The sequence below is a fragment of the Nycticebus coucang genome, chromosome 2 (genome assembly GCF_027406575.1).
Source record: "Nycticebus coucang isolate mNycCou1 chromosome 2, mNycCou1.pri, whole genome shotgun sequence".
NCBI lineage: Eukaryota > Metazoa > Chordata > Mammalia > Primates > Lorisidae > Nycticebus > Nycticebus coucang.
Genome location: NC_069781.1, coordinates 164,887,298 through 164,907,580, shown reverse-complemented (window position 1 = coordinate 164,907,580; position 20,283 = coordinate 164,887,298). Strand labels below are relative to the sequence as shown.

The 20,283-nt window shown below is 47.9% G+C and overlaps 1 protein-coding gene across 3 annotated transcripts in view; it reads left to right on the top strand.

Annotated features, from left to right (window-relative positions):
* Nucleotides 1–28: 28 nt before the first annotated feature.
* Nucleotides 29–20,283, top strand: part of TK2 (thymidine kinase 2) — a 32,601-nt gene continuing 12,346 nt past the window's right edge. The window contains exons 1-7 of one of the 3 annotated variants that reach the window (XM_053603329.1): nt 29–191; nt 946–1,064; nt 4,874–4,911; nt 6,314–6,388; nt 10,093–10,146; nt 12,481–12,570; nt 14,225–14,298. In XM_053603329.1, the coding sequence (XP_053459304.1) occupies nt 12,487–12,570; nt 14,225–14,298 (158 nt within the window). In that variant the 5' untranslated portion in view covers nt 29–191; nt 946–1,064; nt 4,874–4,911; ... (1 more) ...; nt 10,093–10,146; nt 12,481–12,486. Of the gene's footprint in view, nt 192–945; nt 1,065–3,396; nt 3,712–4,873; nt 4,912–6,313; nt 6,389–10,092; nt 10,147–12,480; nt 12,571–14,224; nt 14,299–20,283 lie in introns of those variants that run through there. The other 2 variants (XM_053603323.1, XM_053603338.1) reach the window with 2 other exon arrangements.

Here is a 20,283-nt window from a genome sequence, read left to right as displayed (position 1 = left end):
GCGCCACATGGCCGGGGCCTTCTGGGGGTTCTGGCTCGGTCCTCCCCTTTCGCCTTTCCGTAGTACATTTGCGGATTTACAGGGGGCCTCCAGCGGGTCAGCCCACTGTTAGCCCGCTCTGGCCTGCCCGGCTTAAAGACCACAGCTCTCCAGCTCTCCTGAGGCGCTTTCCTGTCGGGAACAGCTCCCAGGTTAGGGGGCCACGGCGGGGACTTTGGCTAGGAAGAGAGATCCAGGAATGGCTGTCCTGCCTCTGCAGACCTTGGGCATGATTTTCCTTGGTCACCCTGTTTAGAGTAGCACTCATTCCTTAGCATCATAAGAATATAAGTTCTACAAAAAGCAGGGAACTTACCATCTGCTTCTCCCCTTGCAGCATTCCCAGAGTCCGGCACAGAGTAGGTGTGGAGTGTGTGTAGCTTGAACTAACGGCCTGGGCTTGTCCTTGCTGCCCCCACGCATCACAGTCTGTTCTGTATACTCTTACTTTTGCCTCCCACCAGTGTGAGTTCTTTTCAGATACTTGAATTCAATTCAGATTTTCCACAAGTGCTCCCATAAAACCGGCTGGAGCTTGGAGCTCCCCCATCCTGGAGCATTTCTTTTCAAGGATGTTAAGTATACAGTATATTGCTCCTTTCATGTGATTTAAATTCTGGCTTGGATAATTTGGCCATCACCCAGTCTATTCAGATCTCTTTGGATCCTGCCCCATCTCAGGCTTAGTTCATTTCATTCTGTTAAATCTGACCAGTAATTAACCTGCAACAGCCTCTTCCCAAGTCACTCACAAAAATGTTGACCTTTATCTTGAAGTTTATTTCTGAAATGCAAACTGACCCTTGTGTGGCAGATATGTAGGAAGCACAAGATGGGGTGGTGGCTTTCAGGTACCAGATCCAAGTGAACCCTCTGGCAAATGACTTCTTCTTTTCTGCCTAAAAGGAGACTGCCAAGGACTGAGAGAAGTGGGAAACCTCACCACCCAAGCATTGGAATTAACACATACAGTCCAGCTCCAGCTACTGTGAAACTACCCTTATAGATTGATGAAGGGGTATAAGGTGAGAAATAGAGAAAACTAGCCCCAAAACTCTGTAAAGGAAAAGGCCTAGCTAAAATAATGATAATAATCAAACTCTGTGAAGGATCAGGCCTAGCTAAAATAATGATAATAATCAAACTCTGTGAAGGATCAGGCTTAGCTAAAATAATGATAATAATCAAACTCTGTGAAGGAACAGGCTTAGCTAAAACAATGATAATAATCAGCCACTGTCCCCTCATTTTCTTGATAATAATTAGTCATTGTCCTGTTGTTTGTGTCTCTTTAATTGCTACTCTAAAGGATATAGCTGGAAGTTGTAAGATTCCTAACTCTACTCCATAAATAACATCACCAATTCAGAACCTAGGGGTAGTTTTGAGATTCTCTTGCTGTTCTGCATTCCAGTAGATTGACTGACCTGTCCAAGCCAAGAAATGGACTCATCTGGTCTTAGATCCTTCACCTAAGGCCCTGCATTCCAGTAATTGAGCCACCTAGACAGAGGCCCATACCAAAGGACTGATGATTCCACCCTAAAACCAGCCTCAGCAGACCCTGCTTGCCTAATCCTGTGCCCACCAAACTGTTTCTAAAATCCCTGTTTCTGGCCAGGCACAGTGGCTTTCTTTCTTCCTTTATTTTTACAGTGGCTTATGACTGTAATCCTAACACTCTGGGAGGCCAAAGCAGATGGATTGCTTGAACTCAGGAGTTCAGAGACTATCCTGAGCGAGAGAGAGAGACCCCTCTCTATTAAAAATAAAAAATAAAAAAATCAGGCAGGCATGGTGGCACATGCCTATAGTCCTAGCTACTTGGGTGCCCCGGCCCGCGGGGAATTCAACGGGGACCTGGGAAACAAAGGGGTCAGTCGAATGAGGGGACAAGAGACACGAAAGAATGAGAGCAAGTCAAGAGTCTGATCAAGCTCCGAAGAGTTTATTTTTCAGCTGGACTTATAAGCACACAAACGAGGAAGTAACTAAGGGCTATTCCTAACAGGGCGGGGAGGGGGCTAGTTTCTGGAAAATTACTAGGAGAAGGACCCTAAGGCGGGGGGTGCATTTTTGAGGAGATACGCAAGGGGAAAGTACCGTTGCTGTTTACGGTTCAATTCCTGAGAATAGTTTGCTCCTAAAATCAAGATAACAAGGGGTATTCTTGTGAGATGTTTTGGCTCCCGGCACTTGGGAAGTGAGGCAAGAGGATCAGTGGAGCCCAAGAGTTTGAGGTTGCTCTGAGCTATGATGACACCATGGCACTCTACTCCAGGGACAACAGAGTGAGACTCTGTCTCAAAAAAACAAACAACCACAACAATTAAACCCGATCCCATCTCACCAATTCTTGAGAAATTTCTTCCATCTTCCTGCTTAGTACTATTTAGAATAAACGTTTCTCTGCTGTAAACCCTGCTCTCTCTGAATATTGGCTTTCTTTTGGGCAGTGGGCAGCTGAACCTGGCTGGATGGCAACCACTTGGGCCTGGACCTGTGGAATTATACCTGTCTCCTCCACATAAGAGCTGAATTTAAAATTGTTTTTATTTTATTTTATCTAGAGGCAAAGGTCTCGCTATATTGCCCATGCTGGACTTGAACTCCTGGGTTCAAAGCAATCCTCCCATATCAGCCTCCCTAGTAGCTGACACTACAGGCACGTTAATACTGTGTGGCTCCTGTATGAATTTTTGCTACCTGACTATAGATGGACCTTCCAGGTAGCCTCCGCACCCTACTCACCCCTTGTCCAGTTGGAATATTGGTTGTGCCTTCTTGAGGGATCTAGCACCTTTAGAGTCTAGCCAGGGGTCCTCAAACTTTTTTAAACAGGAGGCCAGTTCACTGTCCCTCAGATTGTTGGAGGGCTGGACTATAGTTTAAAAAAAAAACAAAACTATGAACAAATTCCTATGCACACTGCACATATCTTATCTTGAAGTAAAAAAACAAAATGGGAACAATTACAAATCACACCACCGCATGTGGCCCCCTGGAAAGTTCAGAGGAAAGAGCTTGGACTGCCAAGCAAGACAGATGGGCTTGAATTTCAGCTCCATCCCTTAATGAATCCTTCTGATCATTTTGAACAAATTACCCAATTCTCTGACAACAAGCTTGGAGAATGGGAGTGACAGTATAGTAGGGTTGTTGGGAGGAACAAATGATATCATGAGTGAGTGTGTGCCAGGTGTCTGAAGAGTAGGTGTCCAATTAAGTAATCTGCAATAATTCATTAACCAGTCAGTTGTTGGTATTAATTGCTTTCCATCCTCCAAGTCCTGTCAGGTCTTGGGTGCATTCCCTAGCAGCGGGAAGACTTTCTGGCTGCATGCGGCGAACTCCCCACTCAGATTATTTCCCCTCTCGCTGAGAGGATAAAATGCGACCGGGTCTCTTTAAGGGCTGGGCCCAGGCTGGCGTCCCGGTGGGGCGGGCGCAGGGACCGAGGCTGGACGTGCGGTGCGGCGCTCTCACCAAGTCGTACAGAAAGGAAACCTGGGCCTGCCGCGCCTCTTGCCGGGCCTGCCGGGCTTGCCATGCTGCTGAGGCCGCTGCGGGGCTGGGCCGCCCGGGCGTTGCGCTGCGTAGGACCCGGGAGCCCCGGGATCCCCGCCTCCGGTCTCCGGCCGCGGGGGGCACAGCGCGGGGCCCGGCCCCGGGGTAACTGGAGTCTTTGTTTTTCTTCGCTGGCGCCTCGGTGCAGTCCCCGCTCCCACCCTTCGGCTCCTGGGACCCGTATGGACCCGGAACAACGAGCGATTTCCTCCCTGGGCTGGGGAAGGGGCGGTCACTGGCAGGTATCCGGGCGCCAGCGGCGGGGAGCGGTGGAGCCCGGAGCCCGGTGCCCGGCTCTCAGGCTGGGCGGGGGAGAGGGGCTCTAAAGACCTAGAAGGGGCCCACCCCGCGGGACGGGGCTGCTCTGACCTTGCGTCCGAGCCCGCTTCCTAGTCTAGTTCTTTTGGCCTTGGGGGTCAGTGGGTACTGGAAACTGCATTTAACCAGTCTTCACCCAGCGGCTGCAGGGGGTGTGTTTAGGCGCTCCCCACCCCCACCCCGCTCTCCTTGGGAATGGGGACCCACTTAGAAATGGGTCACCGTTATAGCCAGGTTCCGGCTTGGGTCGAGACGCACCCCAGAACCAGCCGTGGCTAGGGTGGGCCCCGATGTCCTTGGGCGGGGAGGAGAACCTGCATCTCAGGACCAAACCTGTGCCTGCTGCCCACTCCTCCCCTTGTGCTCTGCGTTTTCGCTTGCTGGACAGCCATCAGTGAAGAGTATATGAAATGGGTAGACAGGCTCGGCGCTTGTAGCTCAGCGGCTAGGGTGACGGCCACATACACGGGAGCTGGCGGGTTGGAACCCAGCCCAGGCCTGCCAAACAACAATGACAACTAGGACAACAGAAAATAGCGGGGTGTTGTGGCGGGCGCTTGTAGTCCCAGCTACTTGAGAGGCTGAGGTAAGAGGATTGCTTAAGCCCAAGAGTTTGAGGTTGCTGTGAGCTGTGATGCCACCATCTAGGGCGACATAGTGAGACTCTGTCTCAAAAATAAATAAATAAATAAAATACGTAGATACTGGAAAGTATAATATGCTAACTGTGCTCAAGGGACCATGGGACCCAGGCAGCAGCTGCACAGTGTCACACATAGGTACACAGTGGTGAGCATACCGCTGTTCCCGAGAGTCCCCAAATTGGTAAACATTTTTAGGCTAGGAGTATGCATAAAAACTATTGTTTTTGAGGTCATTTAGCAAATAGGGCAAAGAAGACTGAGGTATTTAAAACTGAGTTTAAAAATTAATTTCCTTTGTTTTGTAGATAAAGAGAGAGAACGGGAAAAAGAGAAAAAATCAGTGGTAAGTTCCTCTTGTATGTGCACTCTGCAGTGTAGGGTTCTTTTTTGAGCCAGGCTGGAGTGCCATTGAGTCAACTCACTCTCTTCACTCACTGTCTCTACTGGGCTCCTGGAGTTGGGGGAGGGGTGACAGGAGCACTTTCTCAAGGCCAATGCAGCTAGGACCCTGCCAGGTCACACCTGAAGCCAGCCCAGTCTCACGCAAAGGTGGTAATTACTGTTGCCTGGCTACCTCTGATGTTTTTTCAGAGCTTTTAGTTAGTAGGTGGTGAATCCTTCAGGGCCCCCTGTTTCCTTTTGGCCCAGGGTAGGTCCAGGTCCAGAAATACCTTCCAGGGAACTAAGTCCTAGACCAGGGATTTTCAACTGGTGTGCCCTGGCACGCTGGTGAGCTGTGAGAGGATTGTAAGAGTGTCATGAAAATTTTTAAAGATCATTAATTAAATTATTATTATTTGAGACAGTCTATGTCACCCTGGGTAGAGTGCTGTGGTGTTACAGCTCATAGCAACCTCAAACTCTTGGGCTTAAGTGTTTCTCTTGCCTCAGCCTCCCAAGTAGCTGGGACTAAGATGTTTGCCACAACACCCAGCTACTTTTTTTGTTGCAGTTGTCACTGTTGTTTAGCTGGCCTGTGTTGGATTCGAACCCGCCAGCCTCTGTGCATGTGGCTGATGTCGTAACCACTGTGCTACACACACGGAGCCAATTAAATTATTTTCAAAAGAAGTTCAAAGCATAGTAAATATACTCTTTTTTTTTAAATCAGCATAATTCAAGCATACCCCTGGAAGTTTAACTATAGGTTCAAGTGTGCTGGGAGATAAAAAAGGTTGAAAAACACTGGCCTAGACTTAGGGGCCTCAGGAGTCTGCTTAGTATAGTGGAACCTCTGTAAGTTGACCACCCAAGGAACTGTGACAAACTGGTCAACATATGGGGGTGGTCAACGTAAGGAACTAGGCCTACTATACTGATACATACATATGGTACATATCCAGTCTATGAAAATTAGGCCAACTTGAAGGGGTCAGTGTAGGGAGGTGATCAACTGGGAGGTTCTAGTGTATCTTCCAGTAAGAGACGGAAGGCTTTTTCTCTGTACAGTGTAGTGAATTAGATTCTAGGTAAACATACCTGTGTTTCCTGACCTCAAATCTGTTAATTAGGGTCTGGTTAAGAAGGCAGGACACTTATGCCTAAAATGTAATAGTCTGAGAAGTTGAACTAGGGAAGGGTAGAGCTAGACTGAGCAGATACATGTACACGGTCTAGGTGTTGATATAGAGGAGGGTCTGGTCTGGAGGCTGACGTCTTGGACTGAGCCCTTCCCTAGACATCATTGCCTGATGTTCCCCTAACTGGTTGGTTTCTGGCTCTGATGGGCATTTGTCTTTTGCCAGATCTGTGTCGAGGGCAACATTGCAAGTGGGAAGACGACATGCCTGGAGTTCTTCTCCAACAATCCAGATGTTGAGGTATGGCTTCCACACTGGGTTTGAATTTGAAGGAACCTGAAAATGCTTGATGATGTATAGACCAGCTCTGTCCTGTAGAAATACATACAGTTTGAGCCACAAATGCAAGCCATACTTGTGATTTAACATTTCTAATAGCCTTATTCAAAAAAGCAAAAAACATTTAACACAATCTATCCTAAATATTGTATTATCATGTCAACATGTAATCAGTATAAAAATCATCAACGTGCCATTTTGCATTCTGGTTTTTATACTGAGTCTTTGGAATATTTTAGTGGTTTAGTATCCCCTGTCCAAAATGTTTAAAATCAGAAGTGTTTTTGTATGTCATGTTTTTTGTTTGATTTTAGAATATTTGCATATACATAATGAGATAATTTGGGGAGGCGACCCAAGCCTAAACACAAAATTCATTTATGTTTCATATACACCTTACCGACATAGCATAAGGGTAATTTTATATAATATTTTAAAATAATTTTGTGCATGAAAGAAAATTTGTGTTAAGTACTTATGTGTGGAATTTTCCACTTGTGTCATGTCGGCATTCAAAAAGTTTTGGATTTTGGAGTTTTTAGGATTTGGGGGTTTGGAATTAGGGATGATGCTCAAATTGTATGTATTTTATACTTCTAGTGTATCTCAATTTGGACTAGTCACCTTTCAAGGTCTCAATAGCTGTGTGCAGTTCATGTTAACTGTATTGGACAGTATAGCTATAGACTGCCTCACAGTCTGGTTAGAAAAAGAGTTTACATGTGAAAGAAGAAAAGCCAAGCTATTGAGCAGGAGTTGTGTGTTACAGCATGACACTGAGATGTCAGTGTCCAAATAGGAGTATTATTGTGCACAGCCAATTAATATAATTTCTAGCTTATTTAAAGCCCAGTGACTAAAAGTAACCTCATAAAAGTTTAAGAAGCATCTCTACACTAAGACCCTGACCATCTTCCTTATTCTAGATTTTAGTGGTATAATCTATTCATCTTATAGCTTTCTTCTGTAACTACAGAGCCTACAATTTCCATACCATTATAGTTATTTTCTTCTTTCCTTCCTTCCTTTCCTGTTTTTGCTTCTATTAAAAATATATAGGGTTTGATAAAAATAATAAACATTATATACAGCCTCCCAAGTAGCTGGGACTATAGGCATCCTCCACGACACCCGGCTGTTTTTTGGTTGCAGCCATCATTGTTGTTTGGCGGGCCCAGGCTAGATTTGAACCCACCAGCTTAGATGTATGTGGCTGACGCCTTAGCCGCTTGAGCCATTGGCGCCGAGCCAAAATTATTTTTTTTTTCTTCTGGGTAGATGCCTTACAATGGGACTGTGGAATCAAATGGAAGGTCTATTTTGAGTTCTTTGAGGATTCAGTCAGGAATTTTTATATGTGTCAAGCAGTGGCCACCCACCTTCCTGAGCTCCAATGACAACCCTGAACTCCTAGGCTCAGGCCAGGTTCCCTGGTGGACACCACTTCACACATGTTGCCATATCTTGCTATTGGGAAAGTTAACTGTGTCCTGTGCGTATCTACCGGGAGAGAAGCCTTAGAAGCTTGTGCCTAGTTTTCCTCCAAACTTTGCCCACGTGCCTTTTCCTTTTGCTGATCTTACTTTGTGTCTTTTCACCGTTAGAAACCTTGGCTGTGAGTACAGCTGTTTGCTGTGTCCTCCTCCTAAATCATGGAACCTACAGAGGAGTGGGGTCCTATGGACTCCTAACACCTGTCCTGAGTGGTGACACTTATATTCTCATTGAGGACCTTGGAGCCAATTAACAGTGACAACATTCATAGCAACAACAACAGTTAACATCCAATGGGGGTACTGGGTACTGTTTTAAGGGTTCATCATAGTATCTAACTGATCCTTACAAGAGTAGTCCCTCTGAGGCAGGGCCTGTTATTACCCCAGTTGCAGATGAGGAAGCAAGCCTCAGTGAAGTGAAGTGGCTCATCCAGGGTCACAGAGCTCGTATGTGGTGGAGCCAGGTCTTAGCCGAGGCTGTCGGGCTCCAGTGGCCATGCCCTGGGTTGGTTCTTCTCTAGCAGGAAGAGCTTTGTTGGCTTTAGGAAGACCACTCACTCTTCAGATCTCAGCTCAGTGTTCTCTGGCCTCCCTAGCTAGGTTACCCTCACTGATGTAGATTCTTCTGGTCCTTCTGTATCTCTCTTTTATCACATTTCTTGGGGTTTGAAAATATGTGGTGATTTCTTTGATTACCTGGTTAAGGTCTGCTTTCATTAGTAGGCTTACAGTTCTACTAGCAGGCGTCCTCAAACTTTTTAAACAGGGGCCAATTCACTGTCCCTCAGACCATTGGAGGGCCAGACGATAGTTTAAAAAAAAAACTATGAACAAATTCCTATGCACACTGCACATATCTTATTTTGAAGTAAAAAAACAAAACAGGAACAAATACAATCACACTGCCTCATGTGGCCCGCGGGCTGCAGTTTGAGGACCCCTGTACGAAGGCACGGGCTAGAGTGGTTTTGCTTTTGTTGTACCCTCAGCGCCTAGCATGGGTACCTGTTCAATAAATGGTTAAGTGACAGTGTTACGACAGAGCACCTCTGAGCTGGGTCAGGACGCGAGGCTGCCTATGACCCAGCCCCTGGTGGGCTGGAGTGGTGCAGCATATGCTACTCGGGCTGGGAATATAGTGTGGAAGACCCAGAGGAGGGGAGGGGCAAGGAATAATTCACAGAGGAAGGGATAGGTGAACTGGATTTTGAAGGTTGTACAGGGGTTTTCCATGTCATGAAAGTTGATGTGAAATGGGGTAGGATGGGAATGTAGGGAAGAAGGAAGGAACAGTGTGAGCAAAGGTGCAGAGGTGTGAAGGGTGGGGGTGGTTACTCTTCAGGAGTCCCATGCATTGCCTCCTTTTGGTGTCCCTTCCCCTACGGCATCTGTTCACACACACTCTGAAGGTCCCCCAAGTGGAACCAGTCACGCTCATGATCTTGGCCTCTAAAACACCGTTCCAATCTTTTCTAGCACACTCTAGCACAGAGTTGGGTTGTCCCAGGTCTGAGTGTCTGCACTCCAGACAGAGGCTCTAGAGATGCCCAACAGACATCCTGATTGGTGTCTCAGAGCAGGGAGGATGATAGAGAAGTAGTCATCTAAAAGTCACAAGCAGTTCCAGAGGGCAGGAATGCCTCCAAATCAGCGAGACGGGAGCATACTAAAGAAACATGAGCAGCCAGTGGACCCAGTGTGGCATCAGAGGTAGACAACGGAGGCAAGTGACCTGCTAGGGTCACGGGCAAGCTTCCAGGTGGGGAAGCTGGACTTCAAGTCCAGCCCTATCTAGCTTCCCTTTGGCTTCTCCCAGCCCCATGATGGGCAGGAAAGGCTGGGATAGAAACAGAGGAGGGTTGGAGGGCACCAGCCTTGCCCTTAGGTGGCTCCCAGGGCATCCAGAGAGGTGGAGTGTGTCTGTGGATACAAGGACGGATGGAGTTGTTCTCAGGTCATTTCCAGAAGTTACATGAGGAAGCCTTGTCTGGATAGAGCTGTGGGCTCACAGAGGGGGTTACCGGGCTATTTTGGCCCACCTTAGGCACCCAAATCTTTATAATGCCTTTATCTCTCTCTTTCCCTCTATATCCTCTTTCTACACTTACACAGTTTCACAAAGCTCAGAACTGAGGAGCAGCAGCCCTCTCATGTTTTCTTTCCTTACAGGTATTAACGGAGCCGGTGCTCAAGTGGAGAAATGTCCGTGGCCATAACCCTCTGGTGAGTGGGTTGTTTCTTGCATGAACCCCAGAGTCCCCTTAAGTGCCTGGTGCTAATGCCTGAGCATATGTAACATTCCACACACTTAGCTGAGTTGGAGGAGAAGGAGGGCAAATAGAAATAGGCATGTTTGTATGCTGAGGTCAAGGACATCTGAGGCCCACATGGGTATGCACAGAGCCCAGGGACCTCACATTAGCTATCCCAAACAGTGGCCAGCCTCAGCGACCAGGGGTGTCCATCTCTTGCTGCTCATTTCATCCCCACCTCCAGAAGACACCTCGTAGAATCCAGGTCTCTTCATGCCTGACTCCTCAGGAGCTGAGTAATCAGGTTCCTTGGTGAACCCCTATTTGGGCTTGCACTTAACAATGTCTAGTAACAGGGTCTGCCTCTGGCCTCTGGCTCACGCTGAAGCCACCTGTCTGCTTCCCCAAGGGTGGACCTGGAAAGCAGAGGGCATAATGTGTTCATGCCCCCTATTCCTTCCCTTTCAGAAGGTTCTGCTCTGGCTGCTTGCAAGAGATGGGTAGAACGAGAGAGGGTTTGAGAAAGGGATATTGGCTCTGGGCTCCCATTCCCTGGCACAGGGATGATTAGTCACATTTTTCAGGTGAGGAAACTGCAACTTAAATAAATTGCCTGAGTTCACACAGCTGGTAATTGACAGACCTGGATTTGAGCCTGGGACTTGGAAGCTGCCCTCCCATTTTAAGCAATACAATTGGCATCTCTTCATGTGGTTCATTAGACTCTGGGTTCTGCTAGGAGCAGTGACTGTCTGTTTTGTTCACTGTTTACTAGAACATAGGTACTAGCACTTAATAGGTGCCCGTTCATTCATTTATTCATCCACCCAGTTACTTATTGCATGCCTACCATGTGGCAGACACTTCTGGATGCTGTGACAATTCAAATTCAAAGGCCCTGTTCTCCTGGGCCTAACATTCCAGCATGTGGAGGTAGAAGACAATGAAACGTATAATATAGTGGGTGGCTACAGAAGGAATGAACAGAGCTAAAGCATGTGAAAAGACTTTACTTAAATAAGGCAAAAACCTCTCATAGTCTTTGAATAAAGAATCCCACGGAGACATGAAAAGAATTTCTCCTCCATGCATGTGGGAGAAGATGGAATGCCAGTCGTTCATGTTTGTGGAACAAAGAAGCCTCAGAAACATTCATACTCTCTAGAAGCCAGGGAGGAATCAGGGCTTGATCATCAAGTAAGACAACTAGAATTTGTATGTTACGGATGATAGGTGACATTTCACAGGTCGGAATCACAGTCTCAGAAGTCTGACTATCCTTGGTACAAATAGCCTTTTCAATGAGAGATTTATAATAAAAAATACAATAGAATTAGTTATTTTTACATGAGTTTTCACTGTGAACAGAAGAGCAAGATTGATGTTTTGGTAAAAAGTCTCAATGCATCACTTTATCTGAATTGGTTTTCTCATGCAGAAAGGCATTTGTTTCTGCAGCCCTCAGGCAGGAAGCGATGTGTATCCTAATCTTTCTAAGATTTTCTTTCACCGGCAGTTAGGAAGGAGTCTGCGATTTTCAAGGCAGAGCACTAAAAGAGCATTAGCTTGCACCAAGAGAAAATGGAAAGCAAAAATGTGGAAAAGAGCAAAGTAAGATTATTAGTGGACAATGGAAGCTTGGAAGGAAGCAGACTGGGCCAGCAAGAGAAAGGTAGGAGATGAGAGAGGATGGAAGTGATCCTTTAGGGCCCCGTGGGCCATTGTAAGTGTTTAGATTTCATTCTGAAGGCAGTGGGCAGCCACTCGAAGGTTCAGAACAGGGGTGTGACAAGAACAGATTTGGAGGCCAGGCATGGTGGCTCACGCCTGTAATCCTAGCTCTCTAGGAGGCATAGGATGGTGGATCACTTGAGCTTAGGAGTCCAGGACCAGCCTGAGCAAGAGTGAGACCCCCATCTCTACTAAAAATAGCTGGGTATTGTGCCTGTAGTCCCACCTATTAGGGAGGCTGAGGCAAGAGGATTGCTTGAGCCCATCTACTCAGGGTGACAGAGTGAGACTCTGTCTCAAAAAAACAAAAGAACAGATTTATATTTACCAGGGTTACCGAGGCTGCTGGATAGAGAACAGACTACAGGGGCTCAAAGAACATTTACTGAATGACTGAATCCATGTTCCCCTGGAACTCTGTATAGGCACCTTCTACCTCTGTTACTGGGCTGTCCTAAAATCACTTTGGCATCTGTCTTTGTCCACAGCGTCCTAAGGGCCTGCACAGGTTTCTTGTGAGGGCTTTCCTGCAGGTGCCACTGTGATGTAACGTGCTGTTTTCTCCCTTCTGCAGGGTCTGATGTACCGCGATGCCTGTCGATGGGGCCTCACACTGCAGACGTACGTGCAGCTCACCATGCTGGACCAACACACTCGTCCTCAGGTATGTTTTAGATGCTCAGTTGATACCCTACACCAAATTTTCTTGATATTAGGAGCATGTGATTGCCAGGAAGGGAAACCTCACAAGGAAGCCCAGCTATGTTTTTGGTGATGTGTGGGCTTCTCTGTCTGGGGCCAAGGTCTCCTGCTCCAGCAGCTCTCTGAGTGCCAGCCTCAGCCAGGTGGTCTCTTCATTGCCATTCTAAGCCCACATCTTTATGACCTGACCACTGTTATATTTAACTCAGTTTTCTCAAAGTGTGGTCTCTGGACCAACAGCAGTAGCAGCACCTGGTATTTGTTAGAAATGAACATTTTCACAGGGTCTGGTTCTTAGTACAGATTTTGGGCACAAAGTATCTGATTGGCTCAGCTTGGGTTAGGTGTCCAGTGCTAGTCCAATCGGGTGCTAAGGGCAGGATCCCAGGGCACACACCTGGCTGCAGAGGCCTATTCCATCAGTGGGGATGTCACCAGGGACAGAGTCTTTTAGGAGAAAGGGGGTTTGAGGAGATCTGGTTGACACCTTTGGTTCAAAGCTGTAAGCACAACCTAAAATACCAGCTTCAGTGGCTCTGTACAAAGGAAACAGGGTATCCCTATAGCCAGTTGACAGCCCAGCCAGTGGGCTGGGAGAATAGATCCAGGTCTGGGCACCTGCAACTAATAGCTATCATTCTTTTAAAATCTGTTTTTTAAAATTGAAAGATGTGAGCAGAACCTTTTGGAAGAATATGAATTTCTCTCTCCCCAAATAATATGTCTGAGTGACACAGATAGGAGAATTTGAAGCAAGCATATTTTTCCTTTGCTAATCCCACTTTTCCTGAACCTAAATCATATCTAATTATTTTCTGAATATAAGGGGACACAAGTATATTCTTCTATTGAGGAAATCAATAGAAGGGATGGAAAGGTTAGGAAAGATGAGCAGAAGGAGAGAGATGGATGAGTGGAGAGCTAGGAGGCAATGGGCTGTAGAGTTGCTAGGAAAGGGATGATGGGAGAACGGAAAAGAAGGTGGATGGGAAGGCAGACAGGTAAGGTAAGAGAGGAAGTGCCTGGGTTATAGCTTTGAGTCTGCCTCTGATTTGTTGGCCTAAGTCCTATGGGTATGGGGTGTGGGGGAGGCATGGTCAAGTGTCAAGGGTCAGAACAGAAAGGTCATCTGTGGAGGGTGTGAGCATCTTGTCAGAGAGAAAGGGACAATGTTAGGCTCTTCTCCCTCCAGTTGCCCTGGTAGAGCCCCCAGAATGTCACCTCCACCCCAGCTTTCTCAGGGCTCTATGTGATTACTCCACTTAAGCAAATCCACCCTCTTTAGGTGAATAATAATAATGATCACCACACTTTGCCTCAAGTGGACGTCCCTTGGCAGTTTGCCCAGCATTTGCCTATGTGGTCCTCTCCTCTCCATGGAGGAGGCCACTGCTGATGGGCCCTCAGCCCTGGCAGGGTGTGGGTGGCTCAGGGCAGAGGGAGGAATACAGCTTAGCCTGATGTCAGACACAGCTTCTCCTCAGGCCCTGGCCTCATCCTCCCCATTCTCGTATCCAGCGAAGACCCTGAGCGGGGGCAGTAATGGGTGTTTTTCAAGGCTTCCTGACCCCCTCCTCTTCTCCTGAGTTAGCAAATCACTTTTTGTTTTCCTTTAGACGTCACCTGTACGGTTGATGGAGAGGTCGATTCACAGTGCAAGATACATTTTTGTAGAAAACCTGTACAGAAGGTACTGTAGTTTGGACAATTGATAATTTATTCAACCATTAGTTTTTCAAAATGAAACTGGAACTTTATTTGATTGACAGATATGGAGTACCTCCTGTATTGTATCCATTATCTATGGTCGTGGTAACACTGTGTAACAAGCAACCACAAAACCTCAGTGGCGAATAGCTACCGGCCAGTCTAGGCCTCAGCAAAGGTGACAGGGTGGCGCCTCTCTTCTTTTTTTTTTTGTTTTTAAGACAGAGTTGCCCTTGGTAGAGTGCCATGGCGTTACGGCTCACAGCAACCTCAAACTCTTGGGCGTAAGCAATTCTCTTGCTTCAGCCTCCCAAGTAGCTGGGACTACAGGCACCTGCCACAACACCTGGCTATTTTTTGTTGCAGTTGTCATTGTTGTTTTGCTGGTTTGAATCTGCCAGCCTCGGTGTACATGTGGCAGGCACCGTAACCACTGCGTTACAGGCGCCGAGCCACTCTCTCCTCCTCTTGCTTGTCACCCTCCTCCTGGGACCAGCAAGCTAGATGGTTGTGTCCCTTGTTATCTGCCCCCGCCTTGTTATTCTTTATTTTTATTTTTTATTTTTTGAGACAGAGCCTCAAGTTGTCGCCCTGAGTAGAGTACTGTGGCATCACAGCAACTTCAAACTCCTGGGCTCAAGCGATTCTCCTACCTCTGCCTCTCAAGTAGCTGGGACTACAGGCGCCCGTCACAACGCCAATTATTTTTTGGTTGCAGCCGTTGTTGTTGTTTGGCAGGCCCGGGCTAGATTCGAACCCGCAAGCTCAGGTGTATGTGGCTGACGCCTTAGCCGCTTGAGCCACAGGCACCGAGCCCCCCTTGTTATTCTTAATGACTGCTTTCTATTGATTTTCTTTGTAGTATTCAAGACAACCATATGAAATTGTTAATATTTGACCAATTTTGACCTACAAAATTGGCAGTTCCATGTGGTTCAACTTAGTATATGTCTAATTGTTTATTACACATACACACACACACACACACATCCCATTTCCTACCACCCTAACTGGACCATAAGCTCTCAAGATAGGCACTGAGTCTGGTTTCCTCATCTAGCTTGGGCCCAGCACCAGCACAGAGTGGGCGCCTGGTTGACAGTTGTTAACTGTTGATGAACAATAGAACCTACAACCATTCTTTGGTCTCCAGCCCAACTTTTTTCCCAGGCTGTGACTTTACTGTTTTATACCCTTTCCTTTGAGGGGGCCCCTGAAAAAGTTTCTCCTGTGGGCTATGGGCCCTGAGCTGCCATGGATCCTTCCCTTGAGCCTGTGTTGTCTCCAAAGTCAATGCCTCTGCCCCAAATCCACTCTGAGTATCAGACCAGTCAGTGTTGTGAGGTTGGGGAAGGCAGCCATAGCAAGCTCAGGTCATAGCTTTGTCCTCTTACCTTGGGCTATTCCTGCAGGCTCTAGCTTGCCCATCCAGCAGGCATCCTTCCCAGTGTTAGAGCCTCAGGCTCACCCAACTGCCTGGGTTTCCAGCGGGACACAAGGTGTCCATGCAAGCTTTATCCGACCCTTTGCTCTCCTGTGCTCCCTGTTCCTAGTGCCTCAGCCAGACGGAGGGCAGGCAGAAGAGAGGAAAGAAAAGAAAAAGGGAGCTGCTGTCATGTTTTTAGGTTTTTTTCTCTTTTAACTCTACCTGAAGTAACTTTATGTGATAATTGTTTACTGCTCTGATGAAACTGTAGTGGACCTTGGACAGAGAGATGGGATTTCCTATGAATCTTGAGTAGTGGGGCTATGTCTGTCTTTTTTTTTTTTTTTTAACTTTAAATATCTTTTTTAGAGAGTCTCACTATGTTGCCCTTGCAGTGGTTATTCATAAACAGGATTATGGCGCATTACAGCCTCCAACTCATGGGCTCAGTGGTGCCTCAGCCTACCGAGTAGCAGGGACTATAGTAGTCTTGTAGTCAAGACATGTAGTCACACTTGTAGTCTTGTGTCACTACAGTTCCGATGGGTTGCTTCTCTCTTTCCCAACCTCTGTGGCTGTGGCATCAGTCCAGATAATACAGGTCTTGCCCTGGGCCATTTTATGGGTAGTATAGGAAGAGAATGTTGTTTTAATTTTTTTAAGCTCTTTTCCTGTCCTGGTGTCTCCCCATGGCTCTCCCAGAATCTGTGACATCTGTGGTTAGGACTTCATGGGACAAGGAACCACAGAGGAAATTTGCGGTATCCTTGTTTCTGTTCCTGGGATCTAGTTGTTCAAGTTCATACACCTGCAAGGGGGCATAGACTCTCTGGAAGACCTTGTCGGAGCTTTAAGACCCATCACAGGTATCACTCGATGAAGCCCAAGCCTGTCATCTGGCGTATGGCCTCGGGTAGTCCAGAGGCTGCTGGGGGCACTGTGGCATGCTTGGGGACAAGCCATCTCCCACAGTCTCAAGGGAGATGGGAGAGGGCAATGCTCCTCAAACCCTTTCACTGGAGCTCCCTGAAGGCAGAGGAAAGCCCTAAAAGGCACTGCCTCCTCAGCTTGGCCTCCCAGCCCCTGTGCTGAAAGCTTCCACCTGCCAATAACCCAGACATTTCTTGAAGTCTCTTCTTTTATCTTAGAATTCATTGGATTTTGCATTCTACTCCATAATATGCTCTTCTGTGTCTATCTAAAAAGGATGGTTTACATGATAGCTTTATGAAAAATGGATGGCCCTGTAGTATACACTGTGCTTAGTATTGGCTTAGAGTATCCCTCCCTCAGAGCCCCCAAGTTCGGGAGGCAGAGAACCACGTGACAGGGATGTTGAGAAGCACCTTCTCAAGGCAGGTGTTTCACTTGTGAACTGGACCAGCTTTTGTGTTTCCTGGAAATTGGGCCATTTGCTCATGTGGTTGAGAGACTGGACAGGGACCACTGGGCAGGAGCTGTGTTTATTATCTAACCCTATTTGGCAGATGAGGACCTGAGGAGGGATTATAAAGCCAGGGTTCTTTCCGATTGGGCAGGAAACTAACCATGGGAGGGGTTAGTTACACCCCGCTCTGTGGGTAAGCAATGAATGAGGAAGTGGCAAGAGACATCTTAGATTTCACTCAGTAAAGCCAAACGCTTGGGGGCTTTTTGGACACCCTGAAAGCTGAGAATCCTGAGGTGCTGGCCCCAGGGGGAAACTGCCCCTTGCACACAGGTCTCACTGCAGGCATCTCCTACAACCACCTGTGCATCTTGCTAACCTGCAGACTCTGCTTCAGTAAGGCTAGGGTGGGGCTCCACTGTCTGCATGTCTAGTAAGGGCCACACTCCTAATAGAGAATCACAGCGAGGAATAAGACATAGAGAAGCCAGCAGCCAGGTGGCCCACAGGGAGCCGTCTGTCCTACACCTTGGCCGTTCTTCCCTGAGGTTCTACCCGGTGGCTTCCTTGGAGTCTCCCTGGACCTTTGGAGGATGTGAAAACAAGAGCACAGTCTTCAGGGCCACAGGAAGGTTCTGCACAGTGCAGGATTTCCTGTTTCTGGCACCTGGCCTGAGGCTTCTTCATTTTACATTTGTTGCTTCAGGTTTGGATTGTTGGGGGTTTGGTTCCCACCTGCAGGGAGTAGAGCCAGGTACTACCCTGTTTCCCTGAAAATAAGACAGTGTCTTATTTTAAGGTGTGCTCCCAAAGATGCGCTAGGTCTTATTTTCAGGGGATGTCTTATCTTTCCTGTAAGTAGGTCTTATTTTCGGGGAAACAGGGTAGGAGCCATACGATGGCATGTGGGGGCGTCACCTCCCAGCTTGGGAGCTTGTTTTCCTTATATCCTGAGATGCTCGAAGAAAAAGCTTCCTAACTTTCCATGACGGGGAACCCTTTCACAAGGTGGAGGGCATCTTGCTGCGGCCCCTTCAGGGCTAGGGTGGGTCTTTTTCTCAGAAGCCCTTGCAGCCCTGGGCTGGGATCTGGGGCAACCTGGACTGAAAACAATGAGGCAGTCATAGCCTTGCTGTCTAAAGTTGCAGGCTCAGGTTCATAGGAAAGTCCACATCCTAGAATTCTGCATCTCCCTGAAGGGTAACCTTGGGCCTTGAACAAGTGAAGAGCTCAGTGGGGAGAGGCCTGCTTCCTCTGGCCCTCCCAGGCCACTGTGAGGTTGGGGTGGGCAGAATGTAAGTGCAGTTATGCCACTGAGACTTTGAGAGGGTTGTGTTAATTGCTGAAGAGGAAGATTCTGGTTACAGTGTCCTTAAAGACAGGAACTTCTGTGGGGTGAGCACCTGGCTGGCATGAAAAGCTGAAGGTGGTGAGTAAGAATTACGTAGCTAAAGAGGCCACGTAAGCAATTGTGTGGTCCAGGTCCTGTGGGCTGAATAATTGGATGCACAGGTTGTACAAGATTGCTGGGTTGCTCTTTCTAAGAATAATAGTAAAGGAATTGAGTGGGGCTCAGCTGGGGAGGTGGCCTCTGACTCACCTGCAGCTGGTGGTCAGGGGCATTGATTATGACCTGGCATTTGGAATAACAAGCTGATCCTCTCCTTTCCTGACTGGCCCTGGTCTAGACCGAGGACTCACAGCCTGCATCATGGGCCTGAAGGCTGGGGAGTTCCTCAAGCTCAGGCCAGAGAGACCTGGAGTTGATCCAGGATAGCCCTGTGGTTAACAGGGCAGACAGACGCTGCAATAGAGATCACGTGGCTTTGAGGGCCATAGAGAGCCAGGCAGGAGCCCCTATCCAGACAGACTTGAGCTTAACTTCTCCTAGCCTCAGTTTTCCTCATCTATAAAGTAGGACTAAAACTGACCCTACAAGGTCTTATGAAAACAAAAGGAAATAATATATGCAAGGCAGCTGGTATCTGAGTGTGAGACTCCTGTTCTAATCCATCCTGTGCCAACTGGGGTCTCTCTGGCCCTCAGGGTACATGAGCAAATTTTGCCGAACAGAGCAGTCAGCAGGACTCACGTGGATCCAAGACCTTAGTCTGGCCACCTTTGGTGTCAGGGAGGGTACTGTGAAGCCCCCTCTGTCCACGGCTGGTGACTCACACAGTTGGATTTACTATAGAGAGGCAGGAGCTGTTGCGGGTGTGGGGAGCCCTGTGGCTGAGGCAGATGTAGGAGGAGCCGGGCAGAGTTCCTAGGAGGAAAACAAATGTGGTCACAACAGCACCAGCTGTGCCCGATGTCTCTCAGAATCTTGGAGACCAGGATTGTTTCCAGAAGTGAGGTGGTCATTGGTTCTCTCAGCAGGTTGGGTTGGTTTAATTTGGCTTCTCTGTTTTCCTACTCTGGGTCTTTTTACATCCTCAGTATGATTCCCGTACTTGCTGGGTGGAGTGAGTGCAGGTGTCTTGCCCGTAGCTCTTTCCCGGGTGTGAGGAAGCATCTTCTCCATACGTGCCTGTGTACCTCCCTCAGGCCTCCCTGGGCCAGACTGGGCCCCTGGTGGAGAGCGCCCTGCGTGAATGGCTCAGTGTGGCTTCTGAACCCATCACGGGGACTGATTGGGCCTACCCCCAAGCTTGGGGTGGGCTCAGGTTTCCCTGAAGCACTCGGGCCCCTCGGATGGACTCTGAATGGGTTACTTTAAGCAGGAGATAAGAGGAAAGGACAGCTGTCCTCATATCATCCCGACTTGTGAGCATCAAGTCATTAACTTTAGTTCCTGAATTTTGTTGGCCAGGGTTCCCCTCCTGGACATTGTGTGGCTTCCTCTCATAGGCTCCCTCTGCCCCCACCCAGAGGGTTACCAAAGTTTTTCTGGGAGTTGGCCTATATGTGGTCTGCTGTGGTCTACAAATGCCCTTCTCACCCCTACAAATGCCCTTCTCACCCCTACAAATGCCCTTCTCACCCCTGCTGTGCTCTTGGGCACCCTGCTCTCTCCTCCTGTCTACCAGGCTTTGCTGAGGGCGTCATGGTGGGCAGAGGGATGAGGGGAGAATGTCCCTTTCTAGTTGGTAGCCAGGAATAGACATCAGGTTTCTCCTTTACTCTTGGGCTTTTTCTTCCTTTCCCTTTTCTTC